Source organism: Urocitellus parryii, chromosome 15 (assembly GCF_045843805.1).
Source record: "Urocitellus parryii isolate mUroPar1 chromosome 15, mUroPar1.hap1, whole genome shotgun sequence".
NCBI lineage: Eukaryota > Metazoa > Chordata > Mammalia > Rodentia > Sciuridae > Urocitellus > Urocitellus parryii.
This window is the reverse complement of record NC_135545.1, coordinates 11421880-11442581: the sequence shown is the minus strand read 5'-3', so window position 1 is coordinate 11442581 and position 20702 is coordinate 11421880. Positions and strand designations below refer to the sequence as shown.

At 49.2% G+C, this 20702-nt stretch overlaps 1 protein-coding gene across 1 annotated transcript; it reads left to right on the top strand.

Annotated features, from left to right (window-relative positions):
* The first annotated feature begins 314 nt into the window (after nt 1–314).
* Dedd2 (death effector domain containing 2) lies at nt 315–17516 on the top strand. Its single transcript, XM_026403770.2, has 5 exons — nt 315–439; nt 1041–1407; nt 2844–2966; nt 6886–7026; nt 16185–17516. Exons 2-5 carry the CDS (start codon nt 1080–1082, stop codon nt 16574–16576), a joined length of 984 nt encoding a protein of 327 aa, XP_026259555.1. The 5' UTR covers nt 315–439; nt 1041–1079; the 3' UTR covers nt 16577–17516.
* The last annotated feature ends 3186 nt before the right edge of the window (nt 17517–20702 follow it).

Below are 20702 nucleotides of genomic sequence, written 5' to 3'. Positions count from 1 at the left end.
TTATAGTCTTTTGCCACAGGCAGCTGAGCGTAGTAGTGTGGGCGTCTGGGCCGTGATTAAGATGGGACTGTAGCCCATGATATGAGTAGTTCCAACAGGTCGTGATGTGAGGCTACAGGGACTCGGTTGCTGAAGTCAAGGACGGGAAGTAGAGACCTTGCCTCCGAGTGCCTGATGCAGCCAGGCTCTCGCCCTGCGCAAGCGCAGCACAAACAAGTCGGGGAGCTTCGATTGGGGGCGGGTCAGGTGGCCCAGGAGGGGTGGGGCTTGATGGTTTCTTTCTGCGCTTGCGCCTAAGGGGCGTGGCGGTCGCACCTGCGCGAGTTGGGGGAAGGAGGAGGAGCGAGGTGACGCAGGCGTAATAATAGAGAAGGTGCCAGAAAGATCCAAAACAAGTGGCTGCGGCCGTCGCCCTGGAGTCATCGGACGCCGGAATCCGGTGAGGATCCAGAGAGGCCTAAGGGCGATTGATGGCGGGTAGACGAAACCACTTAGGCGCTGGGGAGAGGGCGGAACCGCCCTTAAAAGGAGAGGGGTCGGGTCAGACAGTTTTACCTGGGTGAAGCAGAAGACTGCCTTGGTCGCTCCCACTTGTAGGTGCAGAGGGTCACTTTCTACGGTACCTGCTGGGTGGCGTGGTGGGACTAATTGGACGGTACCACTAGATAGAGCCCAGGACCACAACCGGATATTTACTATTCAGAGTCCCAGTGCAGTAGACAAGGTGCCCTGGCATGGGCCTAGAGGCTTGTTTGGGCCTAAGTACTTTGGTCGGTGGGGAGGCTATTTTGGAACATACCACCTGGGGAGGGGCGTTTGGGCTTGGCTGGCCCGACTGATCCGAGGACCACCGGGGTCTGGCGTCTCTCTGTTACTAGGGTACCTCGGAAGATACCACTTCCTGGGAGGGGGACGCTAAGATGGTTGGGGATGGCCCTGTCCGGCCGGTTCGGGAGCGGGTGGGGAGACAGGCATCGGCCAGTGTCAAGTCCAGGCCGCCGCGTCGCTGACCACTATGTCTTCCCTGCGGTGGGTTTTAGGCCCTGGTTCTGAGCTTGTTCCGCATCCCTCCCCCGGGAATGGCGCTGTCCGGGTCGACCCTGGCCCCGAGCTGGGAGGAGGACGAGTGCTTGGACTACTATGGCATGCTGTCCCTTCACCGTATGTTCGAGGTGGTGGGCGGGCAGCTGACCGAGTGCGAACTGGAGCTCCTGGCCTTTCTGCTGGATGAGGCCCCCGGAGCCGCCGGCGGCCTGGCCCGCGCCCGCAGCGGCCTGGAACTGCTACTGGAGCTGGAGCGCCGCGGACAGTGCGACGAGAGCAACCTGCGGCTGCTGGGCCAACTCCTGCGCGTGCTGGCCCGACAGGACCTGCTTCCGCACCTGGCGCGCAAGCGGCGCCGGCCAGGTAAGGTTGAATGGGAAGGTGCCAGACTTCCGGTGGGGGAAGGACCTTGCTCCTCTTGGGCTGGGCCCGTATTAGTGCCCTGACAAGAATAGTACCACATCAGACTGTATGTTCTATTCTACTCCCTCACTTCCCAGAGTATCAATGAGAAGTAAGATGAGGAAGGAGTGAGCTTGTGAATTTTGGGTACATCAATAATGATTATTACAACTGTTTGTGGAGGGCAAGCCAGGTGACGTCGTAAGCTCTTCATATTAACTGTCACCTTATATCCTCCCAGTAATCCCAGAGGAAGTTCTGCAACTGACCCCACTGTACTGGAAAGACAATAGGTTCAGAAAAGTTAAGCAGCTTGCCACATATTAGAACTGAATCCTGTGTGCTGGGCACAGAGGATATAAGATGATGGAGCAAAGGTATTTATTCTGTGAAGTATATTTAGTAGGGGAATCAGACACTAAAATAAGTAAGTGATGAATTTCCAGATAGATTTATAGATGAAAACAAGAAAATGGGATAGAGTGGGAAGTGCCATGCAGTGAAGCCAGGTTGCCTTAGATTAGGTGACTGGAGAAGATCTTTTTGAGATGATGAAGTGAGGCCACACTCCAGCAAGCACAGCTGTCAGGGCAGAAAGTCTCAGGCAGAGAGAAAGGCAAATATCCAAGCCTTGAGATAGCAAGAGGTTGGTATCATCAATAGCTAGAGACAGAAGTGGAGAGGTCACCCAAGCAGGGATGGAGAGGTAAGTGAGAAGATGTACATCCCAAAGGGGCTAGTATATAACGTAGCTAGAAAGTGTGGTAGCCAGAACTCAAACCTGGCTGGCCCTTTTTAGAGTTTTGGTCCTTGGGAAGAAAGGAGAACAGTTCTAAGCAAGTGAGTTGCTGGGAGGGTTTCAGGCTGCTAGGAGCCATGTGCATAAATAGGCTATTGGGCCCTTGGTTGGATTACTAGAGGTGTAGTGGCTGAGTTGGGAAGGGTGGCATTATGGGCCTGTGGGTTTGGGATCACCAGGAGAAAGGCGCCTCTAAGGAAGGATTGACAGTTTTTTTTGTTTTGTTTTGTTTTTTAAACTATGAGGGTCAGGCTCTAGAAAAGATGATTTGAGGAACTGTAGAGTTCTGCTTGCTTTTTGGAACTTCAGGGTGTAGAGACAGTTGATGGGGGGCAAGGGACCATCGCAAGGCTGCATGACAGTTGGAGCTGCTGAAGATGTAGGTTGGGCAGCTTTAAAAGGTGATGAGTCCTCTGTCTCGGAAGGTGTCTGAATGACTTCTGGGCAGGAGGTGTTTGAGAAAGAGTGGGTGTTTGGATCTGACCTCTGGGATACTCAGGTACCTTGTGGTCCAGGAGTTTTTCCAGGGATGGGAATTGGGGCTGGGCCTGGGAAGAACAGAAGGCTATGAATGTTAATTTCTGTTCTTTTCCCCCAGTGTCCCCAGAACGCTACAGCTTTGGCACCTCCAGCTCTTCTTCAAAAAGGACTGAGGGCAACTGCCGGCGTCGGCGGCAGTCAAGCAGTTCTTCAGATTCTCAGCAGGGCCAGTGGGACACAGGTGAGCCCTCTGGGTGGGCACAGTGGCAGTGTCCCTTTCTTCCTGATAAGCCTCCCCAACCCTGGCCCATCAAGGATGTGGCCTGAGGGGTGGTTCTGCTTTGTTTTTGAAGTGTGTCTGTTTATTATAGCTATAGGAAGGAGCTTGTATTCTGAAGCTACACACAGAGTTGTTTCACATTTTAAATGGTTTCATGTTGTGGGTATCATTCTCTACCTGGCTATCGGAGCTGGATGTGATTCTGAGATGTGTTCACATTTAGTGCTTCCAGTTGATTTACTTGCTATGCCCAAATTTATTGATTCAATTGAACTTTTCCCTTTTGATTTTTTTTATTATGTAAAATTTTAAACATGCAGAAGAGTTTAAAGGTTAGTTCTGAACATCATCATTTAGATTTAGTGGTAACATCCCCACCCCCAAGTTGTGTGATATATAATTCTGAGTTTGTTGAAAAATTCTTTGAATGTAAATTACATCAGTAGGTTTACTCTGAAGTCAGCAGGCATCGAAATAAGGATACTAACTGAAGGCCATAATTGTAACTCAGAAAATAATTACTAATTCTCAGATATCCTAATGGTTCATTTCCAAATCCATTAAGATCATCTCAGCTTCCAGGATCCAGTCATGATTGAGTTGTTATATGTGCAATTGTTAGGGCTTTTTAATTTCTTGCTGTTGAATAAAAACTTATTCTTTACCCAGACCTTTCTTTTTGGTGGTACTGGGGATAGCACCCAGGGCCTGGCACATGCTAGACAAGTGTTTGTACCACTGAATGACATCCCCATCCCAGAGTTTTTATTTTAATTGGTGCTGGGGAAGAAACCAGGGGCTCATGCATGAGTAGTTTCTAAGGCACATCCTCAGCCCACCTTTTTCTTTCCTGACATGTCAACCCTACCAGGCTGATTATTTTGTAGAATGTTTGTTTCTTGATTTGTCTAATTATTTCTTGATGTTATCATTTAATTGTTCCTCTGACCCCCATTTTCTGTGAAGTGGGAATTAGGTCTGGAGGCTTAGTTAGATTCAGATTATATTTTGACATGAATTTTCCATGGTTGATGCTATCTCCTTTATATTGGAGTACACCATGGGGCATGTAAGGTCTGGTCCCCCTTTGTGAGTGGGGAAAATTTGATCACTTGGTTAAGGTGATAGCTTCTGTATTTATTTGTTGTAAATCAACATTTCTTTCCTTTTATTTTACAGTTAAATAATTTGAGATGATACTTTAGCACACATGCTATTTCCCCAGTGAGTTTAGCATTTGTGGGTGAGCCCTGCCTGAAACTAGTTTTCATGTTGATATTTGTAAAATGGTGATTTTCTAATTCTTTTTTCTCTCTATTAAATGGATTCTTTCAAGAGTGCTTTTCTTCTCTCTCTCTCTTTTTCAAGAATCAGTATGGAGTCGTTCACTTATTTACTTTGTTATAGTCAATTAGTCATTCTTCCCAAGGTTCAAATTGGCTACCCTCTTTTGCCATGTCTCCATCATTCTTTGAATGTTTCCAGCCTTGTGACACTGCAAGATGTCCTAGGCTTACCTTGAATGTTCCTTTCCCTGGCCCTAGAATCAGCTGATTTTCAAAGAGCCTGGTTTCTTTTTGTATGTGTGGTAAGGGGCTAAGCAAGCGCTCTGCCCCTGAGCTACTTCTCCAGCCTTTTTAAAATTTTAAGACAGGGTCTCATTAAGTTGCCAAGTTGTCTTCAAACTTGTAATCCTTCTGCTTCAGCCTGTTAGTAGCATTGTAGGTATGCACTTCTTGGGAGGCCGAGGCAGGAGCATTCTAAGTTTGAGGTCCACCTGAGCAATTTAGAGAGACCTTTTCTTAAAAACAGAAATGGCTGGGGATGTAGGTTATGGTGGTGTGCTTATCTAGCAAGCATGAAGTCCTGGGTTCAATCCCTAATATCATAAAAATAAATAAAAAATAGAAAAGTTCCCTCTAATGTTTTTCAATTTGAAATTAACATTATAAGGAATTTTTAATATGGAAATATTGGTTTTTAACACATTTAGATATAGATGTATTTGTTTTATTTGCAATAATAAAGTACCATCAAAATTATAAAATCAATATCACCGCTGTCTTTATTTCCTGAATGAAATGTAAGATTTGTTTGCAAATGCCTATAATTCAGCAACTTGGGAGACTGAGTTAGGAGGATTGTAAAAGCTTGAGGTCAGCCTCAGCAATTTCACGAGGCCCTAAGCAATTTAGTGAGACCTGTTTCAAAATAAAAAATAAAAAGATGTGGGGATATATGTAAAGCTCAGAGATAACGCACCCCTGGGTTTGATCCACAGTACTAGGGGGTGGAGATTTGTTTGTGATTCTTTTTGTTCTTTGATCATTTCCCACAGAGAGTTCTTCCAAGTTTCTTGAAATAATTTTTCCTCTGAGTATTCGTATGTTACCAATCATGTGTACAGTTAGGTTCATTTCTTTGAGAGAGACAGAAGAAAATTAATTTGACATAATTTTATAGTTTGTTTCTTCTTGTTTCTTTTTAACTTTTTGAGTGTGTAAGATAGTTACATGGCTGAAAGGAAAAACTAAAGTATGTTTTTAAAAAGTATCATTAGAAGTATCATTTTTAGCCAGATGGATGGTGCCCACCTGTAATCCCAGCAACCCCAGATGCTGAAGCAGGAGGATTGAAAATCTGAGGCCAGCCTGGACAATTTGATCCTCTTTAAAAATTTAAAAAAAGACTGAGAATATAGCTGGTTTTTAGAACGCTTGCCTACCACAGAAAATAAAATAGAGTGGGCATGGTGGTGCACACCTGCATTCTCAGCTACTCAGGAGGCTGAAGCAGAAGGATCATAAGTTCAGCCAGCTTCCATATTTAAATAGGAGGGGCTGGGGCTATAGCTCAGTTGGTAGAGCCTCTTATGCACAAGGCCCTGGGTTCAATCCCTAGCACTACCAAAAAAAAAAAAAAAAAAAAAAAAAAAAGAAAAGAAAAGAAAAAGTCAGAGAGTACCTTGAGTTCAATTCTAAATATTTCAGAAACAAAGTCATGTCTATCCTTGCCTCCCATAAGTAGTTTATAGCCAATTTGATTTATTTCCAATGTGTTCTTCCAGTGCTTTATCTTGTAAAGAGTAATACATATAACATATATATTTTTATTTCCTTTTTTTTTCTGTGGGGGGATGGGTACTGGGGATTTAATCCAGGGGTATTTTACCACTGAATTACATCCCCCAGGCCTTTTTATTTTTTGAGACAGAGCCTCCCTAAGTTGGTGAGGCTGGCCTTGAACTTAAGATCCTCTCGAGTTGCTGGGATTGCAGGCGTGTGCCACCATATCTGACTACCTTTTAAATTGTATTTTAAATAAAAATTTTATTTTAAGAGTTTTTTAAATTTTATTTTAAGACAGGGTCTTGCAAGTTGCCCAGGCTGTCCTCAAACCTCCTCCTGCCTCAGCCTCCAAGTCACTGGGATTACAGGTGTGAGCCTGCCCAGCTTATTTCTTCTACTTTTTTATGCAAAATTGTACATTTATTTTGCGCCTTGCTTTATTCCCTCAACAATCTATCCTAGAAGCCATTCCTTTTCTCGTTAGACCCTAGTATTGTTTTCAGGCTTCTGTGATTGTGAAATGATGCCCAGTGTCCATTGTCATGTCTGTTCCCTGGTGTGAGTGCACTGGGGCTTCTCTGGGGTCAGACCTGGCAGGGCTTGCTTGGTGGTGGGGAGTTGCTAGGTGGAAGGGTGTCTGCCTTCCAGGTGATGATAGGTGGTACCTCTATCTTGTAGACAGGGCCACTTCTAGAGGGGCTCTTCAGGAGCTTGTACTACCCACAGTGACCTAGAGCTCCTCCTGGGCACCCACCTTGGCATCCTGCCTGTCATCCTGGCCCTCAGCAGTTGTTCCCTCTGTCTGTCCTCAGGCTCCCCTCCAACCAAGCGGCAGCGTCGGAGTCGGGGCCGGCCTAGTGGTGGTGCCAGGCGGCGGCGGAGAGGGGGTCCAGCCACCCCCCAGCAGCAGCAGGAGCCAGCCAGGTCTACGTCAGAAGGCAAAGTGACCTGTGGTATGTGTCCATGAGTCTTGGGAATGCATGTACAGTGCCCAGAGCAGGCTGTGGGGTTGGAGGGTAGGACAGACAGGCGTTTGTCTGGAGCATGACACACCTGGCAGATGGGCAGCAGCTCAGCTACCATTCAGCAGTGTAATTTTTGCTTTTTCTGTTGCCATCTTGTTCTTCTATATCCTGCCTGCAGTTGAGGTCAAATCACATGCCACCTCCTCCAGGAAACCTTCCATGACAATCCTGTGCCCCAGTTTCATTTGTTTATTCAGCAAACACCTATAGGGATTACTTTTTTGACAATCATCTTGTGCATTGGTGTATATTGCAGAGATAGTAAAACTAGGACCCCAGTTCAGGCTGCCTGAGTCACAAACTAGCCTTAACATTTAAACAAGCTGTCTGACCCTGGGAAGGTGCCTGAATCTCTTGGCGCCTGGTTGCACATCTGTAATAAAGCAAGGCTAATAAGGATCCTGATTGGAGTTATGAGACAAGAAGAGCTAACTGAATAATCTGCTTGGAATAGTGCTTGGCCCAAGGCACGTGCTGGTGAAGTTGCTCTTAGTGTTGCTGTTGCTGGGCTTCGGACAGTAATGCAGTAGGGCAGTCCTGCCCTTGTGCTGTTGATCCTGCAGTCAGGTGACAAACCTGTGGAACTGAGAATCACTTTAGAGGATGATAGGTGCCATGAAGATAAAGGAACAGGTGGAAGAACCAGCAGGCCACAGGGCAGAGTGGAGTGTAGATTTTTGTCTTTGCTTCTTGGGTTGTCAAAGGGTTTTAAGCAAGAGAGTAATGTGACCTGATGCCTTTTTTCAAGGTACTCTTGACTTCGTCCGGAAATTCAGTGAGGGAGTTGTAGTGCATAGGGCTTACAGCTGGGCTTCTAGTACATGCTCTCTTGAGTGCCTGTTTAGTGCATCAAGTAACATGGAAGCTGGAAAATGAAGTGAACAGGGTCTGCAGCCTGTTAGGGAGGAGGGCAGAGGTCTGCCTGGGGTAGTCAGGTTGGAGAGGGTGAGAAGGGGTGGGCCAAGGAATCAAGGTAATATTTTGGACATAGGGCCTACTACAGATAACAGGTGAGTGAGATGTCAGGGAGGGGTGCTGCTGTGGAGACTCTCATGACTTGCTCATGAGAAGTTTACGTGGTCCTGTGGAGAAGATGCAGCCATGGACCATCCCTACCCTTCTTTGTGGGACTCCCTTCTCTTAGTTGGACAAGTCCAGGGAAAAGAGGGGATCAGATCACACAAGCTGTGTTCCCAGGCTGCAGGGGAGACAGATGAGGGATGTGGCAGCCGGGCTGATGGTGACAGGTATCATAATAGTGTGAGTACAGGGATGCTAGGGCGTACAGGGGATCCTTCTGACCAGCCTTGGGGATGAGGTAAAGGATGCTGGAAGAGAGGAGCTGAGAAGGGCATTCCTGGTAGTGACCCCAAAGTACCAAGTGTCCACAGCAGGATATAGACAGGGTGAGTCCAGGAGAAAAGATTCTGGGATTGGGGCTGGAGCTCAGTGGTACAGCATTTGCCTGACATGTGAGGCACTAGGTTCAAATCTTAGCATTCATATAAATAAGTGAATAAAATAAAGGTCTATGAACATCTAAAAAAAAAATTATTTGTGATAGGAGCAGTGGAAAGGAGGTAGGTGAGGCTCTGGAGGTTTAGACTTTATTCTGGCATTGGTGGGAGCCCCAGACACGTTCATTTGCTAACTCCTTCACCTGTTGTTTTTTTTTTTAATATATTTATTTTTTAGTTTTTTTAGGTGGACACAATATCTTTATCTTTATGTGGTGCTGAGGATCGAACTCAGTGCCCCACGCATGCCAGATGAGCACGCTACCACTTGAGCCACATCCCCAACCTCACATGGTTTTTATTATTGAGCATAATCTCTATGCCAGGCACTGGTCTAGGCATAGAGGTGGAGAAGTTTCTAGCTTTGAGGAGTTTTTTACATGATAATGAGCCAGACAGATAACTTGCAAATACATCAGCATATCATCTAATGACAGCTGGTGGTTAGTGCTCTGAGGAATTGAAAAGCCAGGGAGGGGACAAAGAGCCATACATGCTGTTGGGCCTGACAGAGCACCCCTGTGCAGAGGCTGGGACCAGATGATGCCAGGAGGGAGCCCCCGGCAAACTCACAGCAGGGTGAGGGCAGAGGAAGCAGCCAGTGCACCAGAGAAAGGATTAGGGTGAGGAGGCTGATGTGGAAACTGGAAATCGGGAAACTCAGGAGAAGCTGGTGGCCTGCTCAAGCCAGGGCTGGGTCAGGTGGAAGTAGACATGGAGATATGGGGCAGCTGTTCATGCACAAGGGATCTCACCTTGAGGGTCCTTCCTCCTGCCGTCTGCAGAGCTGGCTGCAGCCCATGAAAGACACATGCTAGCTCCTGTTAGTGCCCATGTGGCCTTCCTGGCAGGTGGGTGTCAAACCTCATAGATGAGGCTGCAGATTACCTGGCTAGATGCAGGCATAAACAGCAGCAGAGCCAGCCCTGCATCCTCACACAGTTCCTGGCTTCCGGGGGTGACTGCCTGGTGTTGACTCTCCTCCAAGTCAGGTAGTAATTACCAGAGAGAGCAACCCAGCTGGCTGGGTGGGTGAGGGAGTCACTGCCTTGGGGAGTACAAGAGCAGGCCAGGCCAGGCTTCAGGTCTCTTCCCTGAGGCCAGGAGGATATTAACCAGGGTGTGGTTGGATATTGCCAGGGATGGGCATGCAGGGATGATTGCTGACTCACCAGGCAGGGTGGGGTTGGAGTGAGGCTGTCCCCATGTGGGCCCCAGATTCCCCTCTGAAAAGATGGGATGCCTTACCTTTAATGAGGCCACAAGGCCCAGTGCTACAGGTGGAAGGAAGCCCCTCCTGACCTGATTGAAGAAGAGGTTTGCCATTCTTGTTCCTCCAAATCTGTGACACTTGTGGGGATTGGCGGCAGTGAACTGCTTCTACTGAGGAATAGAACTAGACTAAACTTCTAAATGTCTGAGAGTATGAGAAGGAAACTTGGGGATCCTAAGCTTGGATAATAGGAACTCTGATCTTCCATGCCTCTCAGACCCATCTACTGTGCTTTGCGTGTTGCCTGCCTGACCTTGAATTCTCAAGCACTGAGGGAGCCTCATCCCTTTTGCAAAGAAGGAAACAGGCCGAGGGAAAGGAAGTCACTAGTCTGAGTGACAGGGGCATAGCTAGGCTGAAACTAGGATTTATTAATTTGTTTATTCTGCATGTATTTATGGAGGGCTTAGTATGTGCTAGGCACAGCAGCACTGGGAGTCCTCTGCCTTCACTGAGATGTGTTCCGGCAGGAGGAGAAACCCAAGTTAGATGGCAGGAAGTGTTCCTGATGTCGAGGACAGTAGGAACAGAGACCCAAATAGAAGTGTGCCCGTGGCAGTCAAGGGGTAGCAAGGAAGCTGGCAAGACTGGGACTGGAGCCAAGGGGAGACTTTTGGAAGATGGGGACAGGAAAAGGAACAGGGCAGATCTTGAAGTCTTTGCATTTTTTCTTTCTTTCTTTTTTTTTGAATTATGGAAAGCACTTATAGAATTTGAATGGCAGGATCAGCTTTGCTTGCCCCCACTCCCAGAATTTTTGTGGAAAATATTCCAAAGCAAATCAACTGGTAAAACAACTCCCAGGACCTTGTCACCAAGCTTTGGCAGTTGTTAGCTGTGTCTGATGTCTCAGGAGCCATGTTGTTTTGGAGTCAATTCCAGCTGTCTTTTTATTTTATGGGCACATGTTTTGCTCTGTATCTATAAAAGAGAACAATTCCTTAAAACATTATCACTCCAAAAAAATCAGTAATGATAATTCCTTCCTGTTACACATCTCAGTAGTGCTCAAATTTCCACTTGGCTCATAAATGAGGGTTCTGTGAAGTCTCTCCAAATCTCTAGGATCCCCTGCTATTCCTCTTTGCCCTCTTGCATCATTTGTTGAGAGTATTTGTCTATTTCCTGAGACTGGATTTGGTTGGTTGGATCCTGAGGTAGGGCTGATTTGACCCTGTCCACTGACCTGGGCGTAGGCAGTTGGGTCTGAGAGGCTTGCTCTGGTTTGATGTTTTAATTCCCAGACTTACTTTTAGGTGTTGGTATGTTCTTGTGTTAGGAAGCAGGCAGTGGCTGCTTCTCTATCTTTGAAGTGGCCAGCAGCTTCTTATTGCCTCAGTTCATTAGTTCAGTAGAGAAGAACTTTATGTTTGATACCGTTTCTCTGGAAGAAGCCAGAGTGAGGCAGCTGTGGAGCCAGGAGGGTGGGGAGGGGTCCCACTGTTCAGAAGCACGTGGTGCTGGCCCTCATGTGGTGGCAGCAGAGGTGGTGGAAGGTGATTTCCTTGGAAGGATGCTAGTTGCCTCTGTACCAGTGCCGTGGGAATACAGGTCCTTTTTGTTCCCATCCTACCCCCCTAGGGACTCTAAGAGAAAGGACCCAAGTAAGGTCATTTTGGAGTTCTCAAACCCCTATCCCAGGATGTGCTCCCTTGATCTCTCTGGTGCCCCACTGTGAAACCCCTCCCATTTCTGCCTCCCATTCTGCTCCAGAAGAGAGATCCTAGAGCCAGGTGGGGCTAAGAAGGTACAGGGGACCACCTGGGTACAGAAAGCGGGAGCAACTCTCCACTCTAGGAGGGTAGATCCCACTAGACCTACTGGGGCAGGAGCATTTCCCACTGCTGCCAACTTGGAAATAGTCCAGCCAGCCCCCAGCCCAGGTCACATGGATGCTCATCCTGCCTCACCCCTCACTGCCACACCTGGACCAGTCCATCGACATTTTTCCACATCCATTGCTTCCATCCTGGACAGTCATCAGAGGCTCTGGCCCTGTTGCTGTCAACTGCCACTTCTATAGAGTGGCTGGAGTGGTGTCCGTGTCGGGCAGTGCCGTCCTTCCTTCATCCAGACCTGAACTCAGTGCTGTACTTTGCAGCTGTGTCATTCCCACGTAGCCCCATGAGGACAGGTGGTGGGGTGAGCCTTGTTTTAGGAAGGAGACCACTGAAGTACAGAGAGGTGTGGTCATTTCCAGAGGCTCCAGAAACATGGTGTTCCGCTGGTGAGAGAGACCAGACCTCTGAGTCTGCTACCTGTGCTCTTCTACCATGTCTGGCCAGGCCAGCCCCTCGGCCTGTGGGCCTCCCAAGTGAATTTTCCTCCCCGGATTTGTACATGCTTCTCTCTTCCGTCTAAGAAGCCATTCTTTCCTTTTTTCCTGGCTAAAACGCCTTATAAAGTTTTACTTCAGGTGTCATTTTCTTTCTTTTTTATATATATATTACGCTTACATCCTTTTAAATACCTTTATTTTATTTATTAATTCATATGTGGTGCTGAGGATCAAACCCAGAGCCTCACACGTGCTAGGCGAGTGCTCTACTGCTGAGCCACAGCCCCAACCCCTCAGGTGTCATTTTCTTCAGAGGAACAATGATCCTGTCTAAATTTAACTCATTCTATATCATTCTTTCCTTGGTCCTCAGGATGTCTTTTTTTTTTTTTTTTTTTTTGTAGATGGACACAATATTTTTTTAACTAATTAATTTATTTATGTGGTGCTGAGGATTGAACCCAGTGCCTCACACTTGGTAGGCAAGCGCTCTGCCACTGAGCTATAACCCAGCCCTAGGATGTCTTTTAATTATGCATGAGAGGTCGTGAACAGGATAGGGTAGTTAAGAACTTGGGCTCTAGAGCCACGTCCCTTGGATGGAATTCTGGCCTTAGGCAGCTGACTCAACCTCTATGCCTCAGTATCCCTAGCTGCAAAAAGAAAATAACAACAGCATCACCTCATAAGGTTGGGGTATGATCCAAAGGGTGAGAGGATGTGCAGCCCATAGTAGACATCATGGAAGTGGCATCTGTTGTTGTGTTGGTATGGAGTCGAGGAAAGGCTGTATGTAAAGCACATGATTCAGGGCTAAGCTGGGGTGGAGTGGCCACTCCGGAAAGCATTGTTTTCCTACCAGGGGAGCTTCTGTCTGTTCCCTCGTTGTACCGTCGTTCTGTTTTCCACATCAGAGATCGGACTGTGTTCTGATGAAGGATTTCTTAATGTGTAAAAAGGGATGTTTAAAGCGCCCAGATGATTAGGTGGGCTAAGGTAGGGAAAAGCCAGCGGCAGGGCCTGGCATTGGAGAGTGATCCCCACCTGCGGGCAGCACATCTCTCTGTCCATTTGCAGCAGGGTCCTCACGTTAGCCTTGTGTGTATGGTACTCAGTAAATACCTTTTGAGTGAGAACTCATGAGCCTACCCTTGCCTTGTCCTCTGTTCCCCATGTGGCAGGCACTCTGCATGAATAGATTTCCACATGGGGCCATTAACATTCTGGCTGAGCAGGGTGAGCTGGGAGTTGATCAGCTGGGCAGGATAAAGGGGGTCCCTGAAAACTAGCCTTGGTGAGTGAGTGGAGGTATTGGGGGCAGAGGAGGTGGGACAGGCCGTTCTGTGAGGAAGTGAGGCTATGCTAGGAGTGCTTTGCTGTGGCTGGAGGGTAGGGTATGGGAGAACGTAGCAGTGAGGGAGTTGACGAAGGGTGAAGTGGGCTTAGGGACCTAGGCAAGGGAGGTGAGGGTGTGGGCAGGGGCCATGGGGCCACAGAGGTGGGTGTCGAAATTGTAGTTCCTGTTTTTGGGGCATTCCTGTGGCCAAGTCACTGGTGAGTTGCCTCATTTAATCCTCGTGACTCCACAGTGCAGCAGGGACCTCTTGTTTGTTTATGTTTTTCAGATGAGGAAACTGAGGCTCAGAGAGGTGAGGTCACATACCCAAGGCCCCAGAGCTAGAGAGTGGCAGAGCTGGGACTCACCTCCAGGTCTGTGCGACTCTGCTAGCTGGCTCTGCCTCTGCTGCTGCCCTGCCCTGTGTGGCCTTGGGCAGGTGCTGTTCCTAGAAACCCCCTGATCTCACCCACATTGAGGGCATAGCCAGGCATTTACAGAGTCAAGAGTGAATCCCTGGGGGTTTATCTGGTCCTCAGGGTAGAGGGGGATGGGCTAAAGGGCCATGGGAGGACCTGGGGATTGGGGCAGGGGAAGCTTCCCTGGGCCTTGAGTGGAAAGGATGGAGAGCCCCTGGAGGCAGAAAGAGGAAGGGGTTTGGGGTGGGAGGAGGAAATGGGTGGGGTGAGAAGTTGTCTTGGTGTGCAGGGGACCTGCTTTGTGCTCTTCTGCTATCTGCTGACACTTGTGTGAAAGGTGAAGGGGGCCCATGGCAGGAGACTTCCTTTCCCAGAGCTTTGCTTTCCTTATCTGTTCGATGGGCTGGCAGTAGCCCTTGCCCTGCAGGGCTAACTGCTGTATTCCTAAATGTCAGACACTTGGCATGGCATAGAGTAGGCAACTGTCATTGTTAAAGCACCCATTGGGCACCAGGCATGTTACTAGCTTATTCTTTCTGTCTGTTGCTGTCTTTTTAATTCTCTTAACAGCTCTCCACAGCAAGAGATTATGTCCTGGTTTGAGAGGTTGTGACTTGTCCCAGTTCACACAGCAGCACCTAAAGGTCCTGAGTTGGAATCAGATCCTTCAACTTAGCAGCCTGCTCCCTGGGCAGAGGAGGTTCAATGCTATTTGTTAAACACTGTGATTGCCTGGCAGTGTGACCTTGGACAAGTCACTTCATTTCTCTTGGCCTCCATTTCCTCATCTGTAAATTGGGGTGCTCAAAGGGTGGTCAATCCCTTTGCGGATTAATCTTATGATTCAGGCCCTGGGAGTAGTGCCAGAGATAGCACTCTTGAGTGTTTGCTGCCTCTGCTGTTTCAGCATGCAGCTGGTCCTGGAGTAACCCTGTGCTGGGTGTGTATAGGGTTGGCAGTGTTTACCAGTCCCACTTCACAGGTGGAGATTCAGATGTCCATGAGAGGTGATATGCACAAGTTTTTGCTTGTAGGGATAGCTTCAGAAGTCCCATGTCCCATTTCCTATCACCTCGTGTGGGCAGATGAAGGTAGATTTGTAAATGACAGAAGTCCAACTGAAACTGGTTTAAGCAAAAAAGAGAATTGATGGTGCCTGGGTGTGGGGCCTGGTGATACCAGCTACTCAGCTACTCTGGAGATTGAGGTGGAGGGATTGCCAACACCAGTTTGAGGCCAGCCTTGCCAACTTAATGAGACCCTGTCAAAATAAAAAACAAATAAAAGGACTGGGGATGTAGCTCAGTGGCAGAGCCTTAACTTAGCATGTGTGAGGCCCTGGGTTCCATCCCCAGCACTACCAAAAAAAAGTGTGTGGTGGGGAATTGATTGTAACTGAAAACCTAGGCATAGTGTGCCTGATGATCCTTCTTTGACCATATGACAAACTCTGGAATCTTCCTCTGTATCCTTGGCCCTGTGTGGGCTTTGGTCTCCTCTTTGGTGGCACAGCAGCCCCCAGCAGCTCCAGGCCTACCACCATCTTCGCCTCTGTGACCAGAGTGCCTACCTCCCACTAGGCCTGCTCAGGCTCCTCGCCTGCTGGAGCTGCTGAGAGGATGCAGGTGTGGGCAGCCTGGGACTCTCTCTCTGAGGAGTGGTGCAAGGCTGGTTGCCTGAAGGCAAGTCTGTTAGTTCATGCATTGGTTCCTTCACCAACTCACACCAATTGCCTACTGTGTGCCACAAGGATATACCAGTGAACAAAACAGACAACAGATCCCTTCCTTCAGGGAGCTCCCATTAGGGGAGAAGGATGATGGCTCAGTAGTGGCCTGTGGAGTAAGTTAGAAGGTGATAAACACCCTGGGGAAAAAGAGCTGGGTGGGGCAGTGCCTGGGGAGGTGGGGCGGTGGGTGGAGTGTAACAGGCCAGTCAGGCGGCCTCACTGGGAAAAAGATGTTTGAGTAAAGACTGCAGGAATTGGGGGAGGGGGCCCTGGGGAACTGTGGGGAGAGAGCACCCCTGGCTTGGGGAGAGGCAGGGCTCAGCTGGAGAACGCTGGTGGTTGGGGGGGAGTAGCAAGGACCCTATATCTGGGAAGGAGCAAAGTGATTTTGGTTATAACTTCACAGTCCTTAGGTATGGCTTCTGGAAGAGGGCAGGGCAGAGGGCCCGCCGGAAGAGGCTGAAGGGAGGGGAAGAAGGGTGCCAGGGTGGCGGGCAGTGGGTACCCACTGACAGATCCCTCCTTCCCCTGCAGACATACGGCTCCGGGTTCGAGCAGAGTACTGTGAGCATGGGCCTGCCTTGGAGCAGGGCGTGGCATCCCGGAGACCCCAGGCACTGGCACGACAGCTGGACGTGTTTGGGCAGGCCACTGCAGTGCTGCGCTCAAGGGACCTGGGCTCTGTGGTGTGTGACATCAAGTTCTCAGAGCTCTCCTATCTGGACGCCTTCTGGGGTGACTATCTGAGTGGTGCCCTGCTACAGGCCCTGCGGGGCGTGTTCCTGACTGAGGCCCTGCGTGAGGCCGTGGGCCGGGAGGCTGTCCGCCTGCTGGTCAGTGTGGACGAGGCTGACTACGAGGCTGGCCGGCGCCGCTTGTTGCTGATGGAAGAGGAGGGGGGACGACGCCCAACGGAGGCCTCTTGATCTTGGATCAGGCAGGACTGATCCCACCTCCTCCGAGTCTCCGGACCATCTTTCCCCCTGAGAAGATGACCATCTCTGCCCCTATAAGACTGTCACTCCAGCAGCTCTAAGGACTGCAGCGGGACAGCAGGCCCCTTGACAGCCTCTCCTACAGGATGTGGGTTCTGAGGCCTAAACCACTTCCAGCCAAGTTCCTTCCCAAACTCTCCACCCCTAGGTGTGTTCCCTTAGCCTTGGGAGGCTGAGGGCTCAGGCCTACAGAGCTCCAAAGGGTGGGGGGCATAGCTGCACACTCACCAAAGCCCCCCTTGCACATAGTGTCTGTGGCCCTGGGCTGTCTGCGCACATGTGCATGAGTGCACACACACATCCACACTCACACACTGCCCCCTCGGAAATCTTCCTCGGCCCCTGCCCTGGCCTGCTCCACATACTTTTTTGGCCTAAGGGCTTCTTTCTCAGGATTTTTGATTTTACCGCCCCTACCTGGGCTTCAGCCACACTAGTGGGCTCTGGAGCTGGGGTGTCCATGGGGCCGGCTCACCTTGCCCACACATCTTCAGCCAGCCAGGGCTCTGCCCGGTGTCCCCACACAGACCCAGCTCTCTTCTCTTTCTCCTGCTCCCCAGAGCTAGGCACAGACTTGCCCTTGGACCCTTACCCAGAGTGTCATTTGGGTTTTGTAGCAGCATCGGATCAAGGTCTGCTGTTGTCTTTGGGGCCAGGGCCAGAATCAGTCACCTTCTTGGAAAGGGAAAGCAAACACTTGGGGGCTGATGGGAAGACCTTTTACAAATGGCACCAATAAAACTGCCCTGGAAAGGGCATAGGTGGGCATCAGGCTCTCTAGGACTCTTTCTTGATGTACTGGGAGAAGGAGTGTTCCTGGCCCACTGTATGGGCTGGAGGATGACCAGGCTGTTGGATCATCTGCCAGCTGCTTTGGAGTCATAAACTCCCCACCCTGTTCACCTGTTCACACATGCTTTGTTCCTGTATGCCCTTGTTGGGGGTTCTCAGGATTTTTTTTCTTCTTTTTTTTTTTTTTTTCTGATACTGGGGATTGAAATCAGGGGCATTCAACCACTGAGCCACATTCCCCAGCCCTATTTTGTATTTTGTTTAGAGACAGGGTCTCACTGAGTTGCTGAGGCTGGCTTTGAACTCTCAATCCTCCTGTCTCAGCCTCCTGAGCTGAGACAGGCATGTGCCACTGTGCCCAGCAGTTCACAACTAGCATGGTGAGGTGAACCAGCTACCCTCAAGGCTGGTGAAGCCCCAAGGTTTAGAAACTTAAAAGGACAGGTAGCCAGGGGTTCTCTGCTCAGAATCTCTTCTGTGGCTAGGCATTCACCTTTTCGTAACCTGGGTGTCTCTTCCTCTTTGAGGACAAGCACTTCTTCCTCCTATGTGGCTGTAACTGAGATTGTGGCCTCCAGCCTTCCCCATCACCTATGGAACGGGTTCAGGAACTCCAGTTTACACAATACCCAGGTTTTCCTGTCAGGGGAAGGGAACCTGGGGCTTGGCAGCAAATGGTCCTATATGTGTTGTGTGTCAGGTCCTGAGCTGGGCTCTGTTGTGGACCCTGAGGAGCCAATCATCCCCTTGCCTAAGCTTGAGAGAGGGGGGGCCCTGGGTGAGTCATCTTAGGGAGAGGGTGGGCAGGCATTTCTAAGGGCTGACTTTTCATGGGGTAGTGTACCCCTGAGGACACTTTGAGACCTTTCTGAACCATTGACTTATGTCAATGCACAGGATGGAGTGGCAGGCCTAGGAGTTGAGTCCTCACCAGGAATCCAGGCTGGTCTGACCAACTCCTGTGTGATCAGTTTCAGACCCTGCTTTGATAGACTCGGGGAGGAAGCATATTTCTCTGGGAGCTCACTCATGGTCTATTTAATAGTTACTTTGTGGGGATTTTATCTGCATTTTTTAGAAACTGGCTTAGGAAGTGACGTGCCTGAGGAATAGTTACACACGGAAATATTGAGTATTTCTACCTTAATGAAGGCACTAAGATTGGACTGCCATTCCCTTGCTCCCACCCTTCCCTCCTGGGAATGGGGTCTCTGATCAGAGGAGTGTAGGAGTTATTCCACAATCTTCTAGAATTTGAAGCTCTCTGCTTGGAGGTGAGAGCAGAGCAGCTGCTTGCTATAACCTCTGCCAGGTTCCCAACTTATGGGGCTTTATGAAGTCCAGGATGCACCTTTCCTTCAAATGCATGAGGCTGGACTCCCTCCTCCCTCTTTTGAATGACTGGCCCCGCCCCCCCAGCTGGGCACATTTCAGGCTCCGCCCACTGATTAGGTTCCACCCTCCAAGCCCTGCCCACTCTCTTCAACCCCACCCTTTTCAGCCGCTGCGCACCATTTTTAGCTAGCACGTGCTTAGGAAAAGTCTAACCGTGAGGTGAACTCGCGCAGGCGCAGTGCAGCCCAGGAAATCCTCAGTGGCGGGAAACTTGAGGCAACGCCTCGCGCCTCCGGAACATTCGGGAGCGCGGGCACCATGGAGCTCACCTAGGCTTGATAGAGCCGCTGGCCCTCGCGGGTGGGTCAACCTTAGGCCATGAAGAAACCAAAAGAGTTTCAGAAATCAAGAAACAGGAGTCTGTGGAGCAGGGTGGGGATAGGCTGGGGCCATGGAAAATAGGGGCGTGTGGAGGCTCCGAGGAAGGTGGGCCGTGGTTCCTCAGAGGAGCGGAGCCCAGGGCAGGCCCTGAAGGTTGCGTAGGAATTCGGAAGAATGGCCCAGAGGGGGCATTCGAGGCATAGAGGAATCCTTTTGAAGGCCTTGGGGAATGTTCCTGAATGGGATGTAGAGAGACAGATGGACAGAGTGACAGGTAAGTGGAAGAGCAGAATCAGCCACCCCTGGCGGGCAGCGGGAACGGGGGAGGAGACATGGACCCTGACAGTTGAGGTAGGGTGGTGACAGGAGGTGTACTGGAGCTTGGCAGCACATGGTCCTGGGGGTGCGCGAGCCAGACCTGATTTGGGCTCCGCTGTGGGCTCTGGTAACTCTAGCCTGGGTGCAGCTCTCTTGGTGCTGAGCCAGAAGGGGACCCAGTAGGTCACCGCCCAGAATGGTGAGAGCCATGAGTGAGCTGGAGGAGCCCGTGGAGGAGGGTCACCCGGGGAGTTTCTGGGCTGGGAATCTCCCTGTTGCAAAATCAACACCTCCCAGATACATTTTAGTTACGAAATATTTTGAAAAGTGCAGAGGACTAACTGTATATTAATGTAAAACACACGTGCCCCTACAACAAGAAACACATCTGAGCATCTCGGAACCCCTGGCCACCTTTTGGTCATGGGCTCTTTCCTGGTCACAACCTCCAGCCACTCCCCCCCTACCCCCAACTGAAAACACTGGGGATTGAACCCAGGGGTTCTTAACCACTGAGACCACATCCTTAGCCCTTTTTTTTATTTTGAGACAGGGCCTTACTGAATTGCTTAGAGCCTTGTTAAATTGCTGAGGCTGGCCTTGAACTGTCTCAGCCTCAAGGGTCACTGGGATTATAGGCATGTGTCACCAGATTCAGCTCTAAACCAATTTCCTAAAGTGACTGTACCAGTGTACCAAAACTGAATGAGAGGGCTGGGGTTGTGGTTCAGTGGTAGAGCACTTGTCTCACACATGTGAAGCACTGGGTTCGATCCTCAGCACCACATAAAAATAAACAAAATAAAGATATTGTGCCCATGTATAACTAAAAAAATATATATATTTAAATAAATAAATAAAGATATTGTTTTCATCCACAACTAAAAAAATATTTTTTAAAAAATGAATGAGTGTTGCCTTTGCTTCATGCTTGATACCAATACTTGATATTATCAAATGCTTAAATTTTGACCATCTGGAGGATGTGTGGTAGTGTATCATTGTGGTTTGTATTTCTTCTTCTCAATGATTAATTTTTGCTCTTTCTTGAATGAGGAACCTGAGAGTTTATAAATGGCTAGCATGGCCAAGAGTTTCCCTCTCTACCCAAACCCGTGTTGTCCTGCTGGGATATTTAACTTCTTTGTGATGATCCATCTTTCCAATTATCTAGCCACACAGTCTCTTTCCACCTCATCCCTGGTGACCTTCATCCCATTCCAGCCATCCA